This window comes from Equus asinus, chromosome 25, assembly GCF_041296235.1.
Source record: "Equus asinus isolate D_3611 breed Donkey chromosome 25, EquAss-T2T_v2, whole genome shotgun sequence".
Lineage (NCBI taxonomy): Eukaryota > Metazoa > Chordata > Mammalia > Perissodactyla > Equidae > Equus > Equus asinus.
Window position 1 is genome coordinate 33974868 of NC_091814.1, and position 25443 is coordinate 34000310.

Here is a 25443-nt window from a genome sequence, read left to right on the forward strand (position 1 = left end):
GTGCCAGGGCCATCTTGCGGGGATGGTGGGAGCTGGTGTGGGTCAGGGACCCAGGGCACACTGGGGCAGCATTAGCAGGCCAGCTAGATTGTCTAGACCATTCTTCTGCCTGTGCTATCATGATGAAAGAGGAACACAAAAAATGGGAAAAAATGTCACTTGCCAGCACCTACGACCCCAGAGAGAGTTCCAGCAATTTCTTACCTATTTGACAGATTTCGTAAAGGGATTTCCTTCCCATAGAGTCTAGGTGCCCTTTAAACTACTGTTTTTTTTTCGCTGTGCCCCAGGGCAGGCACCTCAATGATAACCTGCAGGTTGTCTGTTGGGAGTGGGGTTCCCATGGATACGTATCTCCATCTCTCCTACCCCTCTCTGTGTGGTGCCTCTATTGCTTGTTGTGCAGAAGCTATTCAATCTGCCCTCAGTTCTTCAGAAAGAATTGCTCTTGTATTTAGGTGTAAATTCAATGTGTCTGTGGGAGAGGTGAATTCAGGGTTTTCCTATACCACCATCTGGGACCTAAAATCAAAAAGGTCAATTTTAATCTACTGTGGGTGCTGTTGAGACTGGAACCTTGAAGAGGAAATATATGGCATAGTTTCTTATCTCTGTAACTTTTCATTAACACATCTATTGTATAAAGTTAGATATGCTTGTTCTAGTTCACTACACTCCTGAGTCAGAGTTCACTCTGAGTTTATAAAAATAATTTAAGATTGTGAAAATTTATATTACTAAAGGTAATTTATTTAAAGGGTAATAGAAAAGGAAAACACCGTATCTTTGACCCCTTTGCTTAATTTTTAAAACTGTATATTGAAGCTATGTGGTCTAGTAGAAAAAGCACTGAATTAGAAATAGGGGTAGGTAGCTTTTGTCATGACTCCCAGTAGTCCACAGGTGCCCTAGTGTGAATTAGTCTGGTTGGACACTGCTCCTAAGGCCACATAGTTAGGTTGGTAAAACATATTAGATTTTAGCCCCTACTTCCTCAGCCAAGTGCCCTAGTGTGAGGCACACTTTTACAACCGTACATAGAAGCCCTGTGTTTTATTCTCGTTTCTGCCTCTGAGTTCTTGAGCAAAGTCATTTATATCTCCCTGGACCTTCATTTCTTAATTTAATGAGATTAATACCTATTCTATTTAACTCACAAAAATCTTATAAGCATAAAAATGAAGTAAGATGTGAACGTATTAAAAAAAAACACCCTGAGGACTATATAAGTGCTTAGTGGTTTTTTTGATAGGTAGCATGGTAGGAAAGATCATTGATCCAGTTCTTTCAGCCCCACATGGGCAGGATACCAATAATCCTAATAGGACATAGTCATACTAGTAGAATTTGCTTTCCCTAAATATGGACCATCTGAAAACAAGGGAAATTGACTCACAGATTTGTGTTTCGTGTGGAAAAAGGAGTGGTAGAAGTTCTGGTGGATAATTAAAAATGATTGTAAGTAAATTTCCATTTCTCCTTCTACAAACTTACCTTTAGATTTGCACCTTCTCTCTCATTGTTTATTCTCCAGTTCAAGGTCAATCCTTCCTTCCTTAGACCACTGGTTCTCAACCCTAACTACGTGTTAGTTGCCTGGGAATGTTTTTTAAGAATACCAATTAAATGTGCATCTCTGGGAGGTGGGCCAGGCATCTATTTTTTTTAAGTTCCTCAAGGGATTCCAATGTGCAGCTGAGGTTGAGAAACATCTTCATCCTCCCCAGGACGATACACCATCACTTAGTCCCCACAGCTCCTATATCTTCAAGCTTTCTCCCTCTATTGGCGCTTTCTCCATAGGAAAGCCTCAAGCATGTCTGTGGCCTGTCCCAAAAAACGTCTTAACCTTGTGTTCTCCTTTAGCTATCTTGTTTTCTCTCTCCTCTAAGATTCTTGAAGATAATCGAAAGCTGGCTAAATTTCCTCATTTCAACTTGGTTCAATCTGTTTTCCACTCCTAGCTCTCTTCCTGAAATCAGCCTTTCTTTTACTTGTGTAATATTTGACACTTGTGGCCATTTATAAAAATTCAAAATTCTTTTCTTTCTTTGAATCTGAGATACCACTTCCTCTGGGTCTCAGTCTTTCTGTTTATTTCTTCATAGTTGCTTTTGTGAATTCCACTTCTTTACCTAACTTGCGGTGTTGACATGGGGCAGGATTTGGTATTTGCCCTTCCTTTCCTTCTCCCTGGACAGTTTCATCATTCCAATTTTGTTTTATTTTTCACTCCGTGTGTATTTAACCAGATTATATTTCCAGCTTTAACCTCTCTTGCAAGCACCTCAAGTTCAACATACCTAAAACTGAACTCATGATTTCCCCCTGGCAATACCCTCTTTCCTTTGTCCTCTGATACCATTTCTCTTCAGCCTGAAGAACTTCCCTTAACATTTTTTATAGTTTGAGTGTGGTTGTAATCAATCTGCTTTGTTAACGGTTTTTTTCCTTTCATTACTTGAAGATGTTGTTTCATTGTCTTCCATGGCTTCTGTTGAGAAGTCTGTTCATTTGGATCATTTCCTTCTTGTGATGTGTTGTCTTTCCTGATTGCTTTCTGGATTTTCTCTCTCTTTGGTTTTCAGCAGTTTGACTATGATGTATCTAGGCAGCCTTCAAAGTTATCCTGTTTGAGGCTTGCTGAGCTTTTTGAATTTGTAAATTTACAAATATGTTTCACGGAATTTGGGGAGTTTTCTGCCATTATTTCTTAAAATATTTTTCTGCCCTATTTTCTCTCCTCACCTTCTGGTACTCCAGTTACTCATATATTGGACTTTTTGAATTGTCCCATGAATCCTTGAAGCTTTGTTAGGTATTTTTCCATTTTCTTAAATTTGAGATATAATTAACATACCATAAAATTCACCCAATTGAAGTGCACATTTTAATAGTTTTTAATGTACTTATAAAGTTGTACAACTGTCACCACAATCTAAGTTTAGAACATTTTTGTCAGCCTAAAAAGTAACCAGAACCCATTAGCAGTACTTTCCATCTGCCTCTAGCCCTACACAACCACTAAACTACTTTCTGTCTCTAGATTTGCCTATTTTGCACATCCATATAAATGGAACTATACAATGTGTGGTCTTTTGTGACTGGCTTCTTTCACTTAGCATCATGTTCAATCTTATTTTTTCTCTTCTTCAAATTGAGCGATTTCCATTGATCTGTTTTCAAGTTCACTGACTTTTTCCTTTTTTCTCTCCATTCTGTACTTAAGCCTATCCAATGCATTTTGTCATTTCAGAAATTGTGTTTTCCAGTTCTAAAATTTCCATTTGTTTTTGATAAGTTCTGTTTTTTTCTTTGCTGAGTTTCTCACCTTTGCATTGATCATGAGAGTCTATTTCTTTACTTCACGTGACTTAGTTATATCTGCTTTACAACCTTATCTGATAAATTAACATCTGGATTGTTTCAGGTTGGCCTCTGTTGATTTCTTTTCCCTTGAAAATGACTCATTTTCCTGTCTCGCTATACATCAAGTAATTTATTATATCCTGGGCTTTGTGACTCTGGATTCTGTTATATTGCTCAGAAGAGAGTTGATGGTTTTGTTTTAATAAGCAATTAACTCAGGCTCAAATTGCAAACTTTCAAACCTGCAGGAGAGCAGTGGGACAGATCTCAATTCAGTTCTTTAATTTAAGCCTTAGTTACAAGTTGCTTTTAGTTTTCTCTTGCGTGCAGTCATGTGCCACTTAACAACATGTCAGTCAACAGCAGACTGCATATACAGTAGTGGTCCCATAAGGTTAGTACTGTGTAGCCTAAGTGTGTAGTAGGCAATACCATTTAAGTTTAAGTACATTCTATGATGTTTGCACAAAGACAAAATTACCCAATGGTGCATTTCTCAGAACGTATCCCTGTTGTTAAGCAACACATGACTATATATGGTTGAAGGGTCAGCCAGAGACTTGTACTATGTCTAAACACAGAATTAGGGTTTCTCTTTCTCTAACTCTCTCAAGAGTTCCCCCTCCTTCTGGCAGCTCTTGTTATCCCAGCTCTCTGTTTCCTAGTTCCTCTGGCTTGAAAGATGGCAGGTTTTTCTCTTGGCATTTTAGCTGCCTGGTACTGATGCTGCAGTTGTGGCTGCCCTCAAAGTAAAACCACAAAAAAACCCAGTTACTTAACCCAGACCAATCCTTGCTTCATGTGTTGACTCCCCTCCAAAAATTGCATGTTTTTGTTTAATCTCTATAGAGCCCTCAGATAGTTGTCTTAATATTTTGTCCAGTTTACAACTAATGCAGATAGATTGGTTTGTTGAGTGCTCACTTTTCTGTACAGGAAGCAGTGTTTTTTTGGTTTGATTTTAAGGAATAAAATATTACAAATAAATTGAAATTCCCCTATGCTCTGTTCTCTAATCCCATTGCCTTCCTTCAATCCATACAAATTTTATATGGATCCATCCATATTTTGGAGGATTGGAGTGGAGGCTCTGGATTCGTACTGCCAAGAATACCTTTACAAGTTACTTATCCTCTCTGTGCCTTAGTTTTCTCATCTGTAAAAAGGGGATAATAATGCCCACCTAGTATGATTTTATAACAAGGATTGAAATAATTTATATAAAGCAGTTAGGATAGTGTCTAGCACTTAGTAAACACTCAGTATATTTTGGTTATTCCTTGTTTATCATTATTCTCATTATAACTTTATTATATGTAGTATTTTATGTGATTTTAAGAAAATTATTCTATAGGGGGCGGCCCCATGGCCTAGTGGTTAAGTTCAACATGCTCTGCTTCAGCAGCCCAGGTTTGGTTCCCAGGCACGGACCTACACCGCTCAGCGGTAGCCATGCTGTGGTGGCGACCCACATACAAAATAGAGGAAGATTGGCACAGATGTTAGCTCAGGGTGAATCTTCCTCAGGAAAAAAAAAGAAAATTATTCTATAAAGTTTTTGTTTAACACAAGTGTTTTGAGCTCTTTTTAATCCTTTTCCTTTACAGCTTTGTTTTCTCTTGTTGTTGAGCCATGTTTTTTTCATTTTTAATCTCCATTGCCAATGACAGTATCTAGCATAGAAGAGATGTTCTAAGAAACTTAAATTGAAATGTATATGTCATTGACTGATTTTGTTAACTTCTTGACAAACTGTTTGTTTCCGCACAGCTGTCTTCTGTACAGGGGGAAGAGACGGCAACATTATGGTCTGGGACACCAGGTGCAACAAAAAAGGTAGTCTAATTCCACTTTAAATTTGATAAATGTGGGATTACCCCATACTTTATTATTTTGCATGAAAGGCTTAGTGATTTTATCTGATTACCACCAGGGGGCACGTATTCATAATCCCCCATTTCTGCTCACTGTTCTAGTTCTCCAAATCTTGGTGATTATTTCAAGTATTATCCATATTTACCTCATATTGTCTTCTGAACTGTAATGCTATTTACCTAAATTATTGATGGAATTCAAGTTATTAATAGGCTCACTGGTAAATGATCTTTTGATTTAAATTTCTTTTCAGCTTTAAAGAATTGGATTAAATTAAATATAATTATGTTCACATTGCCCCATACTGCCATTAAACAGAAAGCAATGATCATCTCCCTGCATACTTTCTTTTTTAAGAAAAATTTACTTAATTTTTAGAGCAATTTTAGATTCACGGCAAAATTGAGCTGTTCTTTCTGTACTTGTTTACTCCCTATCCCCACACAGCTTCTCCCACTATCAACATCCCGCACCAGAGTTGGACATTTGTTACAATTAATGAACCTACATTGAGACATCATCACACAATGTCCATCTGTAGTTTACAGCAGGTGTCACTCTTGGTATCATACATTCTATGGATTTTGACAAATGTATAATGACATATATTTACCATTATACTATCATACAAAATAGTTTCACTGTCTTGAAAATCCTCTGTGCTCTGCCTGTTTATCTTGCCCCCCCAACCTCTAGCAACCACTCATCTTTTACTGTCTCCATGGTTTGCCTTTCTCAGAATGTCATATAATTGGAATCATACAGTATGTAGCCTTTTCAGAGAGGCTTCTTTCACTTAGTAATATGTATTTATGTGTATTTAAGGTTCCTCCATGTCTTTTCATCTTGGTAGCTTATTTCTTTTTAGGACTGAGTAATATTCCATTGTCTGGATATACTACAGTTTATTCATAGGTTCACCTACTGAAGGACATCTTGGTTGCTTACAAGTGTTGGCAATTATGAATAAAGCTTCTATAAATATCTGTGTGTTTATTTCCTTTTTATACGTCATAATCTCACCACTGGAGATGTAGTACAGTACCTCTACTGGCTTCTAATTTCATTAATCTAATAAATAATATAAATTGATTTTGAGGTCTTATGTACAAATGTTACGTTCAGTATGGGAATAAAATTCTGAAGCCTAAATCGATTTCCTTGGGATATCTTTCAGATGGATTTTATAGGCAGGTGAATCAAATCAGTGGAGCTCACAATACCTTAGACAAGCAAACCCCTTCAAAACCCAAGAAGAAACAGAATTCAAAAGGACTTGCTCCTTCTGTGGTAAGGGTTTATAGCTGTATACATGTGTGCAGATCTTAACAGTAGGATAGAATCTCTTTTTAGGGAATTTTTTGGGCATAAAATAGGAACGATAGATTAAGTGAGTGAGAATCTTCATTTCTTTTTGGTATCAGTGATTTATTGCTTAACACTTAATACCTACAGCAGTGATTCTCAAACTCTAGGGTGCAAGAGTCACTTAGGGAGCATGTTAGAAATTCATCTTCCTGAGCCTCATCCTTAGAGATCTCCATGCATACACTCATCTACAGTATAATATGATTTATTAGGAAAGGGGGGGTAGTTTGAAGAATCATGTTAACTACTATGATACAGTTTGCTACATCAGGACTTAAAATTGCATACCATGAACAGAACATAGGCCTGAGTAGAAATTGACAGGGTTACCATCTTTGGAGGCCAGATAAAGTTAAAATGAGTAAAATTTCAGACATTTAATCAGATTCTGAGCCAAGAAAACTTTAACTGCAATGAAGAGGTAAAACTCCGTTGAGCTCCTTTAAATTTATTAGAGCATGTAATCATCTTTCATCCATAGTTCTTTAGAGACTTTTATAGATAATCTAGGTAGGTGGTGACATTTTATAGATGAAGCAGGCACAGGAAAGTTAAACGAGTTTCCTAAGAATACACAGCTGATTAGTAAGGCTGGTTCTACTTAGAGCCATTAGGCTTATAGAAATAAAATCTTTTAATCACTAGTTTGTTTCTTGAGGACAAGTCAAAGTGTTAACAGTATGTACTATAACTTAATGATATTTAGGTCATTTCCTTGCTAAAATTACTTCTTGGTCAGCATATATATATCTGATTAGGAGTATTGGAGAGGGAAGATTTGGTCTTAACTCAGAGTTTGGGGGGGAAAGCCATTATTTTGGCATCTTGGTCCCCTTGATGGTGAAGATTGTGATACCCAAAATAGGATTTCCTTCTTTTCTTTTTCTTCTTTATGCTGTTAGGATTTCCAGCAGAGTGTGACTGTGGTCCTCTTTCAAGATGAGAATACGTTAGTCTCAGCAGGAGCTGTGGATGGGTAAGAGTCTTTATTTCTTGGTTCTTTTGATGATATCTCTTTCATGAACTGTAATGGGGAAGTCACCCAGTCCCATTATAATTGAATGTGTGTGCTTTTAACTTTCGACGTAGTGAGTACCCAGCTGAGAAGAGGAACTACACATCACACTGGAAATACCTAGTTTGGACTCTTGCTCAAATAATTAAATGAGATGATACAGGTGTCACACTTTGCACATTGTCTAGCACATAGCAGTGTTAGCTGCTCATGCTATTGCAGAGAAGCTGGATAGGTAGCTTGCTTGTCTATGCAGTATAACTTAGTCAGTGATTCTTATTTTGAGGAGTTAAATTTCTATCATTTTGGGTTTTATCTTCTCAGGTTTAGTAATATCCTAAAAGAAGGAGTCTGATTTTGGGCATGTAATTGGCATTTCTGGGAGTAATCTAACTAGATTGACAGTAAGGCCTGATGATTTTCACTTACCTGCCCTCCATGATTGGTCTGAATTTTTGGCTTCCAAATAAGTTTGTGGTACTTTTTGATTGGTTGCTTTGTTAGAATATAAGTTTTTTGAATATAGGCACCCTTCATTGCTCCCTTATTTGCTCATTGTATCTCTGAAGACACCCTCCCTTCAAAAAATGTAATTTAAAAGGATGATGACTTAATAAACGAGGATTTCCATTGTGTCCTCTAGACACTAAAACTCTTCTGTGGACGAAATTCTCAGGCACAAATAAAGGATTATCTAAAGGTTATAGTAATGCTTGTGAATGACTGTGAGAGCTTGCTTTGTCCATTTCCAAGGATACTGCCCATGTTTACCAAGCTTGTGTTTTCAGCTTGCCTTCAAACTAGATGTAGAAGATTGAGACAGTTATCTCAATAGATTAAATAAGAAATATTTCATAGGAAAATTTGTTTAGACTAGATTACTTAAGGAGTTATATAGAGAGATATAACCATAGGGACAGAGTTTGTTGCTTGTGATGTCAGAGGTTAAATGCAGAGTGTTAAAGGCTTAGGAAGCGTTTTTTTCCTGAAAACAATAGAACAATGACTATCAGCACCCAACGTTCATCTTCCTTTTCCGCTCTCTTGAAGTAAACTCAGGGTAACCCATCACTGGGTCAGATCACATCTGTTTCCGTTCTGCCAGAATCATAAACCTGACATTACTTCAATCTGTTTCCCAATGAGATATCCTCACCGTACCTGGTTGATGTGCCAGAGGAGTTAGATTAAAAGTCATTTGTCATTCAACGTAGTTCAAACTGGTTGGAGTTGGAGAAATACTACAAAATAACTGTCTTTACCTTGGTTTTTAGGATAATCAAAATATGGGATTTACGTAAGAATTATACTGCTTATCGACAAGAACCCATAGCATCCAAGTCTTTCCTGTACCCAGGTAGCAGCACTCGAAAACTAGGTAAGCCTTTGCATAGACTGTAGGACTTTTTGGGAGAGGTGAGATTTTGTTAAAATTTAAAAAATAAATATCAAGCTAGTTTTCAGCAACATAGACTTGAGAAACTGTAATATGTGGTTGTATCTTTTTGAAGTTCAAAAGATAAAAACTCAGAAGAATATTTTTGGTTTGTATGTATTTAGGAGAAGAAGAATTCTGATGATTCTTCTTGTGGAATGATCTTTTTGCCTCCAAAAAGATTTTCACCTCAGTTCTTCTCCCTGTCATCAGGACATGCTAACTAAAGTTTCCTTTTTCCAGGATACTCAAGTCTGATTTTGGATTCCACTGGCTCTACTCTATTTGCTAACTGCACAGATGATAACATCTACATGTTCAATATGACTGGATTAAAGACTTCTCCAGGTAGGAGCTGAGACATTCAAATTCTCTTACCCAGAAACTATTACAGACTTTTGTGTTAATGATAATTTAATGTTGATTTTTCTTTTCAAACCAGGTTAAGACATATCAGGACTTTGGGGTCTTTGATTGGTTCCAGTGATTTCATAGCTGTCCTTCCTTTGTGATGATTTCACAAGTAAACAGAATTTTGCTCTATATGATGACTTAATTTTATTTTAATAGTGAATCTCTCCTGAAATTATGCTCCTTTGGATATATTTAGAATTGTCTTAATTTTGTGGAGTAGAGAAGCTGTTCTGCTCAGCTCTTGTCCTGTTTGGAGGTTTTTCATTGAAATGAGGGGGCTGAGTTTTTTAAGCCCCCCAAATAGTTCCTGCCTACCTCAGCCTTCTCCTTAATGTTGGACAGAGGCTAATTTATCTCTAGATGTTTTCCCCAACCTCAGCTTTTTTCTCTTCAAGAAAATTAAAGTGGAATCTGATTTTTAAAGCTGATCAATGACATTTTTTACACACCAAAGTTTCTCTAAGAGGGTTATTTGGATTATGTAATTTTAAGAACACTATCAATTACCTAAGCAAGCTACATATGAGTAACCTAGTTCTTCCTCAGTAACAGCTCTGTCAGAAACAGACTTTGAATTCTATAACCAATCCCCAGAGCTACCCAGTTCCCACCAAAATGAGATGTACTGATGAACAAGAAATCTCAAAATAGTACAGAACTTAGCTGGGCTCTTACAGAAGTTTCCAAAGACTGTCCCCAAGCCATTATTATTAGGACTTTGATATCTGTGGCAGCATCACAATTGGCATTTCCAATGCCCTGGATAGGTCTGGTGTTGTCTAAACAAAAGCAGGAGTATTTGGAAAAGAGAAGAGATTTTAACTGTTTTTTACTATTTTTCTGAATGGAATCAGAACTTGGACAACTTCTAATTTGGTTATATAAAATAAACTTTTTAAAATCTTTCCCCAAAGATAAAAGCCTAATCCTAATTATATTATTAGATGTGCAGGAGCTCTTTCTATATCATTTTGTTATAGTGTGGCACTAAAAGGGGCTTTGGTTTAGTTTGTCCCTCTACCATCAAACAAATGTACCCAAAGCCACTTTATTAATTTAGTTATCTTCTTCCTCTGCTCCTAAAATAATTTGATTGGCTCTCCTAGGTAGGTAGATAATGTTCCTTAGAAATTGAATGACAGACAGATGTGTTTGTGAGACATCTGGTAAGTGTTTGTCTTTTTCAAAACTTTAAGAAGGGTCCTGGTCTCAATACTTGATCTCCCATACTTTTAATTCACAGTATTTTGTTATACTAAGTGATGTGCATAAGGATAACTCTGAAGCAGTTTAATGAAGTATTTTAAGAGCCCAAATCATCACAGAAAGGTTAAATTGAGCTAATTAAAGTCAATAAAGGTTTTAGAAGAATTTTTCACATTGTTTGAAACATTTGAAGTGTACTTTATGCTAGTCTTTCTTAGACCAGCAGAGGGCAATAAATACCTAGAAGTTTAGTGGGAAATTTGGCCTATAGTTTTCCATTCATAGTTTAGAGTTGAGAAAGATAAACAATTATAGTTTTGGAGTTGTATTCAGAATAAAGGAGACTGTTTATTTTGTGGGGCTTTACCTGTCATGGTAGGTCTGTAATACATGTATCTGAATTGATTTATATCCTGTTTCGCAGTAAAATTGTTTGATGTGGAGAATATTTGATATGTAGACTTTTTCTTGAAAAACTGTAAATGCAACATTTTTTTTCAGTTTTATCTGGCAAAAGGAAGGGACTTCTCAGCACTTAATGGAAAGCTGTTAAGTCCTGTAATAATTCTTCTTTTCCCCTCTGTTAGAAGACTGGAGTGAAATTTTCTTTTTCCTGCCTAAGTGTATTCTTAAATTCTCCAATAACTGAGATTTTTTTCTTTTATTTCCTGGTAGTATTCTGATGCTGGAGGCCTCAGGTTTTGGTCTCCTTACGATAAAGGAACCTGTGGAGTAAATTATGCTAGATTGGATTACTTGCCCTGTTACTATGGGATGGTGAGAAATCTAAACCTAACCTAGTTGGAGGATCTTACATATGAATATATAGTTTACTCCACTAGTTATTTCTACTATTCAACCTATTTAAAGTGCTGGATTAAAAAGAGTCCCACATCCCAGATAAGCTATCCATAAATCTTAACTCTTCGCTGATTTTTACCTATTCATGCAACATATGTTTGAGATCTACTCTATTCAAAGCACTATAGGATCTAGTGAGAAAAGAATAAGATATGAAATTTATCCTGAAGAGATTTGAAGTCTAAGAGTGGGAAAGACCAATGTTTTATGCAATGGGAAAAGCCCTACCATGGGGTGTGGAGAGAGGGTCTAATAAAGGCATTTTACTAAAAGACTGAACATTGGCTCCATTCTTGTCCTTAAAGAATGTTTTTCATCACTTTGTTCTCTATAGCCAGCTCCACACCAAGTAGTTAGGTTTAGATCGTGAGATTGAGTCTAATATAAAGCCTCTTTCTAGGATTTCCTTTATTTTTCTACCAAGGTCCAGTTCCCTTTTATTTGGTGAATATAGCTAGACCATCTGCTTCGATAGTCAATACACTAATAAAACTTGTTATAACATGTATACTGACTGCATTTATTTGAACACTGGAAACCAAGTAGTTTGATTTTTTTCCCTCTGGCAGTGGCTGTCTTCAATGGACATCAGAACTCTACCTTTTATGTTAAATCCAGTCTTAGTCCAGATGACCAGTTTTTAGTCAGTGGCTCAAGTGATGAAGCTGCCTACATCTGGAAGGTAAGTTGCCAAACTTCCCCCACAAAGGTGACACTAAAATATTCTTGCAAATATGTTTTCTTTCCAAGATAAGGTAAGTTTAGTGTAAACACGTACCAATAACTTTTTCTACAACAAATGTTCTGTAAAAGTTGCTTCTTGCCTCTTAATATAGCCAAAACCTCACTCTGACCGTCGCAGAATATATCACACTTTCATGGCCAGAGCTTCTCAGAAATTGGCAATCCATATCCTCCAACAGTTTCACAGATTATCAAGAAATTGAGAATTCAGAAGACTGGAAGAATCTTAACTGCTTTGTCCTGCTTCCTAGAAAAAAGTACTGTACTGCCTTTCCACCCTGTGTTTTCAAACTCATTCAAAGTATAGTATTTTGAGCCCTAGGATCCTACACCCAAATCATCCATGGAGCCTTGTACAAAACACTCACTCAAAAATACTTGTATAATAATTGTATTCTTTACTCTCGTCTTATAAGTGGCTAATATTCAGGCTACTAAAATAGATGTGGCTGCATTATCAGTTTTGTGTGTATTTAATAGCATTATTTAATTTATTTTTTAATTTTATAGATTTCCCATTTCTGTTACACAAATTTATATATATATATTTTTGTTTTTAAATAACAGTGATTCTAGGGGCCAGCCTGGTGGCTTAGTGGTTAAGTTCATGTGCTCTGCTTTGGCGGCCCGGGGTTTATCAGTTCAGATCCTGGGTGTGGCCCTACACACCACTTATCAAGCCATGTTGTGGCAGGTGTCCCACATAAAAAGTAGATGAAGATGGGCATGGATGTTAGCTCAGGGCCAATCTTTCTCAGCAAAAAGAGGAGGATTGGCAGCAGATGTTAGCTCAGGGCTAATCTTACTCAAAAAAAAAAAAAGAATGGATAAGTAAATAACAGTGATTCTAAAGTTTTACTGTGAGCTAAGAAATGTGAAGCTATCCATTTGAAGTCCAGCAGAGAAAATTGAAATGTTACACAAGTACACTTGCTGACCACTAAAAAAAATGGCTTTTGTGGCAATAATTAATTACAGAAACGTGTGGGAGTTCAGAGAAAGAAGAGCAGCATTAAAGCCTTGTTTTCCTAGGGCTAGAAATTAATTATCCTCTAGATTGCCCTGTAATTTCAGAAGTATCTTTGACATGGGTGAATTGAATGATCAGAGTTCACACATTTTGGATTTTAGAGTCATAATGTCTAAAACTTCATAGACCCATAGATTCTATAGTATCAAATCCCTTCTTAGGAGAAAATTTTATCATTCTTAGTCCTGCCATCCTCTAGGAAGTCACATCTTTAATGTTGTCTTGGGACAGGGATAGAACCTGTCAGATATGAAGCATAAGTCTTCAGTTTAATTTCCTCTGGGCCTGGGGGAAGTACTAAAATAATGACTTCTCTGTATACCTAGAGTTGCAAAAATGCAACACTGCCTTATTAAAAGCTTTTAGTAACAATATCCTAGATGGTCACAAGGTGGAGATATTGTTCTATCCAAGATGCTTTTGTATTGGTCTTGCCTCTTTCTACAAGCACATTTCTTTCTTTTATTTGTTATATTTTTTAATGAAAATGTGCTTATAAAATATATACTTGAGACCCCTATATGTGAGTTTTTACCTAGCTGCTTGTCTGTAAAATTCTGAATTGAGCTTTAAACTTTAGCAATATGTCACTAGGACTAATGCTTCTCTTGTCTTATGTTTTAAATTTTGAGTTTCAAATTTGGTCTTAGGCTTCTTATTTTACTATCTTTTTGTTTTCCCTTTCTCCTTCCCTCTCTGTCTTACCTACTACATTCCTTTCTCTACTTTGGCTTTCAACTTGGCTAGAGGATTTTATTCCCACCAAAGTCTGTATCTTTTTAAGTTTCTTCTTAAAAAAAGCTTTTCAGACATGCCAAAAAGTATAATAAAGGATTATGCCAAAAATACTTATGCACTGGTCATTTTTTTAATCATTTAAAATCAGTTTCTTAATTATATATGCATAATTATGTATCTAATTATATATATCGTGTGTGTGTTGCTATAGGTATAGTTTTATTGCCAATTCTTAAAGTTCCTTCCTAGCCCTCTTGTCTAGTACAAAGGCCCTTTTTTGTTTGTTTCAAGGAATGAGGATTGAGGGCTATGTCCTCTCTTTAAAGACATGCAGTAAAGATACTTGGCTGCTATTCGTAACCCATTTTCAGACATTCAGTCAGTGGCTATCACATACATGAGTGACCCTTTCTGAATTCCTAGGCTGGGTCACATGTTAGTGCTCAATGACGTGGTTCAGACATGATGTTCTCCTGCCTGTCCACACGTAACTCAGGCTCTGATATTTGAGATCCTGGCAGGCTTACTGCTCCTAAAATTGAATTTGCCTAGTGAGGTGGCTCAGTTTCTCTTTTCCATGATAAAATAGGGGGAGGAAGGGTAGTTTAAAAACAATTCCATGCAAGCTGAGTATCCAGGCTGTTAGGTTGTCTTATAACCCTGCTGCTTCCAAGAGGACAGAATTCTCTCAAATGTTGGGATTTTTCCTACACTGAAAAGCCCATGGGCAAAAAAAAAAAACAGTGAAAGAAGGGAGTTTTAGATCTTAAGACAAAAAAGAATGACCTTTTAATCCTTACCACTGCCTGAAAAGGGGGAGATGTAGTATGGTTTGAATGTCTGATACTGAGACTCAAAACTTAAAAATCAAAAGATTTAATATTAAATTTTTTCTTTGTAATTTCTTACCCTTTGTCCCACCCTCACCCTTAGCCCCTCTTCCCTGGTTCATTTCTGATGTAGCCACTGAATGGTATTGAAGTGGTTATAAATAAACTGATTTGGCACAGTCATTCTACCGCTGACTGGCGAAACATTGAGCCTGACACTTTAGGAAGTGTAAATGATCTCATGGCAGAAATAAAGATTAGATTTGGTTTCTAACTGGGCAATAAGGAGATTTTTTTAAGGAAAGGTGCTGATCTTTTTTGCATATTTAAGTATACAAAATGTTTTATGAGGTCTATAGGTTAGAGCCAGTTACTTCTATAGGTACCTTCATAGTTCTGGAGTTTTAACCTTGGGATTCTTCATGCCTTGAATTAAAGTCTTTATACTATAACAAGTAGAATATGTAAGAGAGAACAATTTTTTGTATTTTGATCATCCCTGGAATGCAGGGAGGTAAATGTCTCTCAGACTTATAGTCCATTCTTCCTACTTCAAAGTAGAGGGAGGCTTTTAAAAAAAATGAAATCATGTTGTTATGGTAATATTTTTATAATAATGAAGTGACTATAAATAAAAGCTTATCTGAATAAAAGTGAAAGATTTAAAAGCTACCTGAGTTTCATTAGAGGAAGTTAATCTTCTTTGAAGTAGTCACAAGTATACTATACCATACTAAGATAGTCCTAAACTGTGAAACGCCTGTTACTAACATTCATAAAAACTTGTTGGACATTAATTCTCATTCCAGACCACAACATGCCCTTCCCTCCACTTTTCTTTATTGAGATAGAATTCATATAAAATTCACCGTTTTAAAGTGTATGATTCAGTGATTTTGACTATAATCACAATATTACGCAGCCATCACCACTATCTCATTCTCAAACATTTTCATCACTCTGAGAAGAAACCTCATACACTTTAAGACTTTATCTCCATTCCTCACTGCCCCCAGCCCCTGGCAACTACTAACCTGTGTTCAGTCTCTGGACTTGCCTGTTCTGGACATTTCATGCAAATGGAATCATACCAGATGTGATCTTTCATGTCTGACTTCTCTCACTTAATGTTTTAATGGTATATCCATGTTGTTGCATGTATCAGTACTTCATTCCTTTTTACAGCTGAATATTCTGTTGTGTGGATAGACATTTTATTTATTCATTCATCAGTTGATGGATATTTGAGTTATTCTAGTTTCTGGCTTTATGAATAAAGCTGCTATGAACATTTGTGTACAAGTTTTTGTTTGAGCATATGTTTTCAGTTCTCCTGGAAGTATATACCTAAGAGTGGAATTGCTGGGTCATGTGGTAGTTAATTCTAGATTTAACTTTTTGAGGTACCTTCCCCCCACTTTTAATGCTATGTAAAGTGCCTGGCTCATGGTAATCATTCAATAAATGCTGACTTTTATTGTCATTGTTATTATTCCTACCTTATTATTAAATTGTAAAAAGTTTTTCAAAGGGATCTATCCTTTGTTTTTTCTCTTAGATCCTATAGATAAATGCAGAAATATACATATATTCTGTTGGTGGATGTTTGGTTTTTCTTGAAATGCATTTTAATCCTTTGCACACATTCAAGTTCTTGTAAATATTGTAATTCCTAGGAAACTGACACAGGGGCAGTCTCATGAAATCATAAGCTAGAGGCAAGAAGCAGACTAAACCAATGGGGTAGAATAATGTGTTTCTACCAGGAAGGACATGAGGATTTTTTCTTCCTTTTAACTTGCTGCTACCAGTCCTGCTTGGAAGAGAAACTTAATGGTCTGGGGCATCCTAAATGGAGGAGGAAGGAGAATTTCTGTGACTACTGAGGTAGTTAGAGACTATCTTGAAAGTCTTTTCTAAAATATGCTACCTTGTGAGAGAATGAGTTATTGTTCTCTGTGGTATTATTGTAAGAGTAGGCAGTAAGTGAAATCCTTTTAGACAATACTCAGGAAGAAGCTTCCTTTTCTGTTAAACTTTAATTAACCCAACAAGGCAAATTATACTCTACTCTTTGTCTTCTTTTGCTTTTTGAATCATTACATATATGCCATTTAACCCAAGAGAGGAATAGTAATAATTTATTTGGATGACCTTATGAATCAGTGTGTTGTTTCTCTTCGCTATAGTCTGAGGGATCTGCTAAGTTTACTTAGTCATTTTCACAAATATTCTTTCCAGAGTTACCTGTGCTTTCTTCATATAAATGAGCAATGATTCAGAGCCTCAAAAAAGTGAAAAGAATAATTTCTCTTTTTCAAGCACATCCTAATAATAGTCACATGAGTTTATACTCCATATTGTGCTGATTAATTCTCATGGCCTCTGAGAGGAATTGACAGCTCTTGAATGAGTCAGCTGTCAAGTGCATATCAGTAGTAGCATCCAATGAGAGGGGAAAATATGATTCTTAGTCACGTGTGTAGTACTGTACACTGTGACCCTTCTTTATACATTAAAATGTATAAATAAATGTATACATAAAATGTGGCAATACTTACTTGAAAATTCAAGATTTCTTTAAGCAAATTAACTGAAATAAAATTTTAGAGGAATTTTCTTTTTCCAAAAAAAGATACCAAAGTGCCATGTAAAATATAGTTTTATACCCTTCAAAATGAAAGGGTATAACTTTGGACTTTGGTAAAAGTCAGTGAGTCTTTTGGAAGAAAGCCTATCCTCTTGTCCCAAGAGCTGTTAGCATGTGTCAGGTACCTTCAGGACTTAGTTCCTGGAAATAGCTGACTAGAGAAGATCTGAAATGTCTAGGCTATATAGAAACAGGACTCCACTTGAAGTGTATTACTTAGCAGCCAGACCTCATCCCTCCAGAAAGTTTATCAGCTGAAAGGTGAAAGATAATATCAGTCTTGAATTTTAGTCAGTGTATATATAGCTGGGTAGTCCTAATTTGAAATAAGACTTGTCCTGGTATTTAAGCTCATATTATTTACTTATTTTGGCTATTTTCATTCTGTTTTCTCAGATGAATGTTAGAAGTATTTTCATTGCTCAATGGGACGGTTTTTCCAAATTATACTAGGCATGTCCAGGGGTCTTTGGTAACAACCCTAAAACTCTAAGGCACAAATAGAGAGAGATTCAAAGCCTCTATCTGGGAGACCTAAGACTGTTCTGCTGACTTGTTTTTTCTCTTTTTTGGTGGTGTGTAGGTCTCCACACCTTGGCATCCTCCTACTGTGCTCCTGGGTCATTCTCAAGAGGTCACGTCTGTGTGCTGGTGTCCATCAGACTTCACAAAGGTTTGTAAACAAATCTCTGTAGTTGGTTTAAAAAGTAGATCACAGATTTGTAGGTTTTCCCAAGGTTAGTTTGAGAATTATGTAGACTTTTATGTTTAAACAGAGATTTAAAAGATGTAGAGACCATCCAGGATCTATATCAGCATTAATCATACATATTCTACTCTTCTCTACCAATAGAAATTATATTATGCACTAAGGAATAAGAGTGGATTTCCTGATTCCCTAGTCACTCCTTTCCTAAACATAGAATTAAGTTTTAATATCATTAAAATTTTATCTTAAAGTCTAAGATAAAAAGAAAATCTAAGGGAAGAGCTAGTCTTCTTAACTTTCTACATATTGTCAATGTAGTATACTAAAGGTAACGTCTTGACTGTCCTTCACAAACCAGTTTGGGTTTTCATATACCTACAAAATGCTTACTATGAAGTCTTGATATGTTAGGTTATCTGTGGCTAAACTACATAAGAAGTAGCTTCAAAATGTTTTAGGCACTCTGAAAAGAAGCTCACTTTTAAGTTTTTTTAAAATAGTGATTCTTTAAAACAAATATAAACAAAAACCCTGAAATATAGAAAGGCCAGAAACAAACAAATTCCGTGTATATGTAGGGATTTCATATAACAGTAGCCCAAGTTCCACTCACTCTCCCAGCCCTCACTGCATCTGGTCTTTGGGTTATTCTGGGTTTACAGGAAATCGCACTTTTGTAGAGATCTTCCCTTTAATGTATGATGTTTTGAGGCTTTGTTGCCTAATTGTTCCCTCTGTTTTTTATATTCCAGAAACTTCTCATGGTCTGATCTACTCATGGCATCCCTACTAGCTTTCCAATACTGCTGTGGATTTCTTTTTATTTCTATAACCCTGTACAGTCATGTGTTGCTTTACAATGAGGAGACATTCTGAAAAATGCATCATTAGGCGATTTTGTCATGTACAAACATCATAGAATGTACTTAAGACAAACCTAGAGGGTACTACACACTTAGACTATATGGTACTAATCTTATGGGACCACTGTTGGATATGCAGGCTGTCACCGACCAAAACATCATTATAGGTGCATGACTATATAACCGTTTCTGTGGTCAGCTTCATGATAGATCTCTTTTTGAAATCATTGCTTTAATCACCACTAATTACATCCCGATGACATTTTTGTCTGGAATTTCTTGTAACTTCCAGTGAAATATCTGCTTTTAATGTGGAATTTTGTATCTTCATAGGACTTACTAAGATGAATGGTTTTTTAATTATTCAGTTAACTATGTCATCTTTTTTCCACCATCATATATTATCTTTATCTCCATGCACAGAAAAGACTAAGGAAATGGCAGGGCTGTTTACCTATACTAGTTTAATGACCACCTTTTTAAAAGTTTCTTTAAAATTATTTGGCCCTAGCCTAGAGTTAGGAAGGTAAAATATGGTTTAAAAAAAGGGATCTAGCTTTCGAAATTGGAAAAACTTGGATTCAGTTTCTACCTCTGCCACTTACTTATGGTGCCCTTGGGCAAATAACTTTATTCTCATTTTGTAGATGAGGTTATTTGAGTACAAGCCTTTTTATATTGTGAGAATAAGGAAGAATGTAAATTGTCGGACATACAGTAGGCGCTCTGTAAATAATAACTCTTGTTGATAAACGATAGAGTAACTGGGGATTCCAGGCATTTCTTGTTGAGTAGTTAAATATGTGTGTCTTCTTTTGACCTCCCAGTAAGGAAAGGAAAAAGCTGCCAGTCTCTTGGGGGCCAAGACTTAAGAGAACGTGTGTTCTTTTTTTCTCTCTCTTTAGTGACTGAAATAGAGAAATTATATAAACAAATGTTCTGGGTACCAGTGGCCATTTGCCACCAGCTCTTGAAGCTGGACTTTCTCTGCCATAAAAGGCTTGGGACCAAGATCAGAAATGGTCAGATATTTTTAAAGGGGCAAAGGTTGTTTTTAACTTCTTTCAGCCCAGTGAACTTGTTGTTTTCCCAGATTGCTCCTTTTACCTATCTGAAAAAGAATCTCAAAGGAATGGTTTCATTCTACTTGAGTAGACTAGAATCGTGGATTGAGTCTGATCTTGGAAATGATCCCATTACTTTAGCAATAAGCCAGAACAGGGAAATTCAGAAGAAAGTCATAGAAGTTGCATGTTGGTGACATACGCTGATTGATCATTTAAGAGAAAGAGAGAGTAAAAGCGTATCTTAATTATATAGTTCATAGTTATATAGAAGGTGATAAAGATAATGACTTGCCCAACTTCTTGAGAATAAAATGAAATGAACCTGGCTTTATAGTAGAGCTTTTTAGGCTAGGTAAGAAATAAGTAGTGATGAAAGACATGCCAGTAGAATGTATATAAAGAAGAAACTAGAGAGTCCACTTCTTTGGAAATCTGGAATGGTTCCTGAAAGTATATGGAATGGAAATATATGATCTTTCAAATTGCATTTTCTATTTTGTAATATCAGATGAAATAAAATTCTCTAGTCATGAGTCCTTAAGACACATCTATTCTTTACTTTGTTGTGAATCTTTGACTGAAACTTCTTAACTCCCTTCCTGGTTCTCCTCAGATTGCTACCTGCTCTGATGACAATACACTGAAAATCTGGCGCTTGAATAGAGGCTTAGAGGAGAAATCCGGAGGAGATAAACTCTCCATAGTGGGTTGGGCCTCTCAGAAGAAAAAAGAGGCAAGAGCTGACCTAGGTAAGGATCCCATGCATTTTTGTAAGCCTTTTATGGCTTTGATTGGTTTAGTTCTGCAGTACAGAGTGATAAGCTAGGTTTAATCTTGTTTTGGTATATTTTTAAAAGAAAGCACCATCTTCTTGACATTCATTCTTTTCAATAAATATTTTCTGAGCACTATTATGTTTATCAACTACACAAGGTGCTGGAATACAGTGGTGGATTTATTTTTAAAATATTGAACACCTGTTGTGTGTTAGGCACTGTTCTAAGTTGATGGGTATTCAGCAATGAACAAAAGAATCAAAAATCCCAAAGATGTAGCTTACATATTAGTGTGAGAGGCAATAAGCAAGCTAAAGAAGTAAAATATGTACTCTGTCAGATAACAGTAAGTGCTTTTAGGGAAAAAAGGAAAGCAAGAATGGGAGAATGGCAAAGTGTGCTGTTGCAATTTTAAATTTGGTGCCCAGGGAGGCCTCAATGAAAAGACAACATTTGAGTAGAGAAAGTGAAATAGTGAGCCATGTGGATATTTTGGAGAATATTCCAGGCGGACAAAACAGGAAGTGCAAAGTGAAGCAGGAGCAGTTCTGGTGTATTTTCTGTTCCTCAAAGAGGCTGATGTGGCTGGAGCAGGCGAAGGAAAGGGAGTAGTACAGTAGTGGAAAATGAGGTGCTTGTATGATTTGGGCTTTTATTGTGACATACAAAAAGCTGTCAGAGGGTTTTGAATAGAGGAATGTCATGATCTGGCTTTTCTTTTTTTTTAAACATTTTTCTTTTCTTTTAGATTTTTTCCTTTTTCTCCCCAAAGCCCCCGGGTACATAGTTATATACTCTTCATTGTGGGTCCTTCTAGTTGTGGCATGTAGGATGCTGCCTCAGCGTGGTTTGATGAGCAGTGCCATGTCCGCGCCCAGGATTCGAACCAACAAAACACTGGGCCGCCTACAGCGGAGCGCGCAAACTTAACCACTAGGCCACGGGGCCAGCCCCATGATCTGACTTTTCTTAACTTGATCGTTCTTACTCCTGTGTTGAAAAAAACTTGTAAAGAGATTAGAGTAAAAGCAGGAAGCTAATTTTAAAATCCATTGAAATAATCCAGGAAACAATGATGGTGACTTGGTAAGTGGTAACCGAAAGATATAAGAAGTCTTCAAATTCTGGATATATTTACAAGATAGAGCCAACAGAATATGCTGCAGGATCAGATGTGAATGTGAGGGAGAGTTATCAAGGATGACTTGCTAGAGTTTTTGGCTTGAGAAGCTAGAAGAATAGAGTTGCCATTAACCTAGATAGAAATCACTGCAGGAGGAGCAGGTTTGAGAGGGAAGAGCTGAAGTTCTATTTGCATATATTGTTTGATATGATTCTTAGGCATCCAAATGGAGATGTCAGAGAGGCAGGTAGATGTTTAATTCTGCAATTCACGGCTGGAGTTATAAACGTGTGATTCATCATCGTACAGATGAAGGTAACTATAATAGAAAAGAGAATAAGTCTGGTGCCTGAGCCTTGGAATAGCCCATTGTTTAGAGGTTGGAGAGGTGAAAGAGCAAGCACAAGTAGAGGAGTAAAGGAAAAACCAGGAGAGTATTGTGTCCTAGAAGCTGAGTAAATAAAGGAGAGAGGGATGGATTTGGTCAAGTGTTTTTGGCATGCCACACAAGATGAGGGGTAAAAAGTGACCTTTGGGTTTGGCAGTGTGAGGGTTATTTGCTGATTTTAATGAGAGCAGTTTTGGTGGAGTGTCGGTGGTCTGATTAGTGTTGTTTAGGAGGATGGAAAAAGAGAACTTGGAGACTACAAGTATAGAAGGCCTTTTCAAGGAGTTTTGCTAGAAAGGAAAGGAGAGAAATGAAGTGCTAGCTGAAGAAAGAAGCAGTGTTGAAGTTTTTGTTTTGGTATATATATGTGTGTGTATATATGTATATTTTTTTAATGGGAATATAGGATTTTGTATGTGATTGGAAGGATCCTGTAGAGAGGGGGAAAATTGATGCAGGGAAATTGGCTAGAGCTGTATCCTCAAGTATTTGTGAGGGGATGATATCTAATATACAGGTAGACGGGTAGGGCTTTCCCAGGAGCTTGGATAGTTCATCCATGATAATTGGAGAGAAGGCAGAATATGCAGGCACAGTGAAGGTAGGTGGATAGATGGGATGGTTAGAACTGGTGGAAGTTTCCTTCTGTTCTGATCCCTTCTGTTTTCTTAGTGAGATAGGAATCAGGATCATCAACTGAGAATAAAGGTGAGGAAGGAGGTGGTAGAGATTTGAGGAGAGATAAGAAGGTTTGAAGTAGTCACGTAGAGAATAGAACAGTAAATGGACCAGGGACATATGATTGTTGGGTGTAAGATCAACTTGAGGCAAGCAGTCATTAATTGAAAGTGATCAGTCAGTGTGGTTGTATGTCTGCTGCACAGGTAGAAGTACACTGTAGGTGGAGAGTAGGAATTAACCAGGGATGTGGTTTAAATCCACAAGTATGTGAGGATGGAGTGAGTGGAGGGCTAAGGGCTAAGGGTAGAGAGGATGACTATAATGAGATTATTATGAGAGGATGATTATAATGACTGACTGTAGGATTTAAATTGGGTAAGGAGGGGAAGTGAGGATATAATGGGGCTGAGGGACAGTGTAAAAGTGGTAAGATTAGTGAATTGAGGATCCTCTGAGAATGAAGGCTTGTTGGAATTGGAGTACTAATGGGAGCTGGGAAAATTGATTGAAATTAAGATGATGAAAGATTTGCAGGTATTGGTAATAATAAGGTCTAGGAATAAGTGGCTTAAGTGAGTGAAAGGACAAGGCTATTGTAAAAGGAGATGAGGAAACTGAGAAACCAAGGTATGTATGTGGATTTTATAATAACCATGAATTGATGGGGATAGTGCTGAAGAGAATGACTGAACGGAGAGCAAAAGTCTTCCAAGCACTGAACCAGCCAAAGGGGATCCTGATGTTATCAATAGATATACAGTAATAAGCTTGAAATTCAAGCTTAAAGATTCATTTTACATTAGCCGTCAAGGCCTAAGGTAATGGGAAGTTGAAGGTGAGACAGAATATATGCTCATTTTCCTAATGACTGACTTATTTAGTCTCTCACAAGATGTTATAAGCAGAACTGGACTCCAGAGGGTCTACTTCAGTAAAGTCTTTGATGCCTTTATTTTTGGTTTTAGGTCTTTAAAATTTTATTGGTGTCATAGTTTAACAAGTCAACTAGTTCTACAAGGGTAAATAAGATAAATAGCAGTCCTCAGACATCCTGCCTCACAGTTCCCCTTTCCCAGGAGCAACTACTTTCAAATCTTTTAGCTGATTCTTTGATATGTATGTCTATATCTCTAAATAATATTTGTGCATTTCTATTTCTTTGGGAGTTTTTTTGTAGTTTTCAACATTATCTATTGACTTCTTACTTTGTGAGATGAGGATTTAGCTCTCTTTCGTGTCCCCACTACTCCCAAACCTCTTCACACTCCCCATTATGCTATCTTCCCAATACAGGGTCATAATTTTGGTTAGATTGAGTTATTATTGTTATTACTATTATGTTGTCTATTCAGAATAGAGCTGTGTGGTAAACTTGCTGTTACTTTTTTAATTCCTGTGCTGTTTTCCCTGTTGAGGCTTTTATCTTTTTAGAGATTTGTCAAAATATATTCACATACCATAAATTCACTTAAAGTATACAGTTCAGTTGTCTTTAATATATTCAGAATTGGGCAGTCATCAACACAATCTAATTCTAGAATATTTTCAACATCCAAAATGAGAGTTCCAATTTCTCCGTATCCTTACCAATGCTTGTTAATGTTCATCTTTTTGATTACAGCCATCCTAGTAAGTATGAAGTGATATCCCATTGTAGTTTTATTTGTATTTCCCTGATGGCTAATGATGTTGAACATCTTTCTGTATGCTTATTGCCATTTGTATATTTTCTTGGGAAAAATGCCTCATATGCATTCTTTGCTCATATTTTAATTATGTTATTTGCCTTTTTATTATTGAGTTGTCAGTGTTCTTTATATATTGTGGATATAAGTCCCTTCTCATATAATGATTTGCAAGTACTTTTTCTTATTCTGTTGATTGTCTTTTCATTCTCTTTCTTTTTTTTTTTTTTTTTAAAGATTGGCACCTGAGCTAACAACTGTTGCCAATCTTTTTTTGTGTGTGCTTTTTCTCCCCAAATCCCCCCAGTACATAGTTGTATATTTTAGTTGTGGGTCCTTCTAGTTGTGGTATGTAGGATGCCACCTCAACATGGCCTAATGAGTGGTGCCATGTCTGCGCCCAGGATCCAAACCGGTGAAACCCCAGGCTGCCAAAGCAGAGCATGTGAACTTAACCACTCAGCCATGGGGATGGCCCCATCCTTTCTTGATGGTGTCTTTTAACACAAAAAATTTTCTAATTTTGATGAAGTCCAATTTCTTTGTTTTTTCTCTTGTCATTTGTGCTTTTGATATTGTATCCAAGAAACTGTTGCCTAACCCAAGGTCGCAAAGA

General features: G+C 36.5%; 1 protein-coding gene across 3 annotated transcripts in view; it reads left to right on the plus strand.

Annotated features, from left to right (window-relative positions):
* Positions 1-25443, plus strand: part of DTL (denticleless E3 ubiquitin protein ligase homolog) — an 84459-nt gene that overhangs the window by 23077 nt on the left and 35939 nt on the right. For all 3 annotated transcript variants that reach the window (XR_001397063.3, XR_006519526.2, XM_014834877.3), the window contains exons 6-13: positions 5140-5205; positions 6422-6534; positions 7515-7588; positions 8902-9005; positions 9306-9410; positions 12113-12225; positions 18119-18208; positions 20788-20923. Coding sequence is in view for 1 of the 3 variants with exons in the window: in XM_014834877.3 (XP_014690363.1) it covers positions 5140-5205; positions 6422-6534; positions 7515-7588; positions 8902-9005; positions 9306-9410; positions 12113-12225; positions 18119-18208; positions 20788-20923 (801 nt within the window). In the remaining 2 variants the exon portion in view is untranslated. The remainder of the gene's footprint in view (positions 1-5139; positions 5206-6421; positions 6535-7514; positions 7589-8901; positions 9006-9305; positions 9411-12112; positions 12226-18118; positions 18209-20787; positions 20924-25443) is intronic.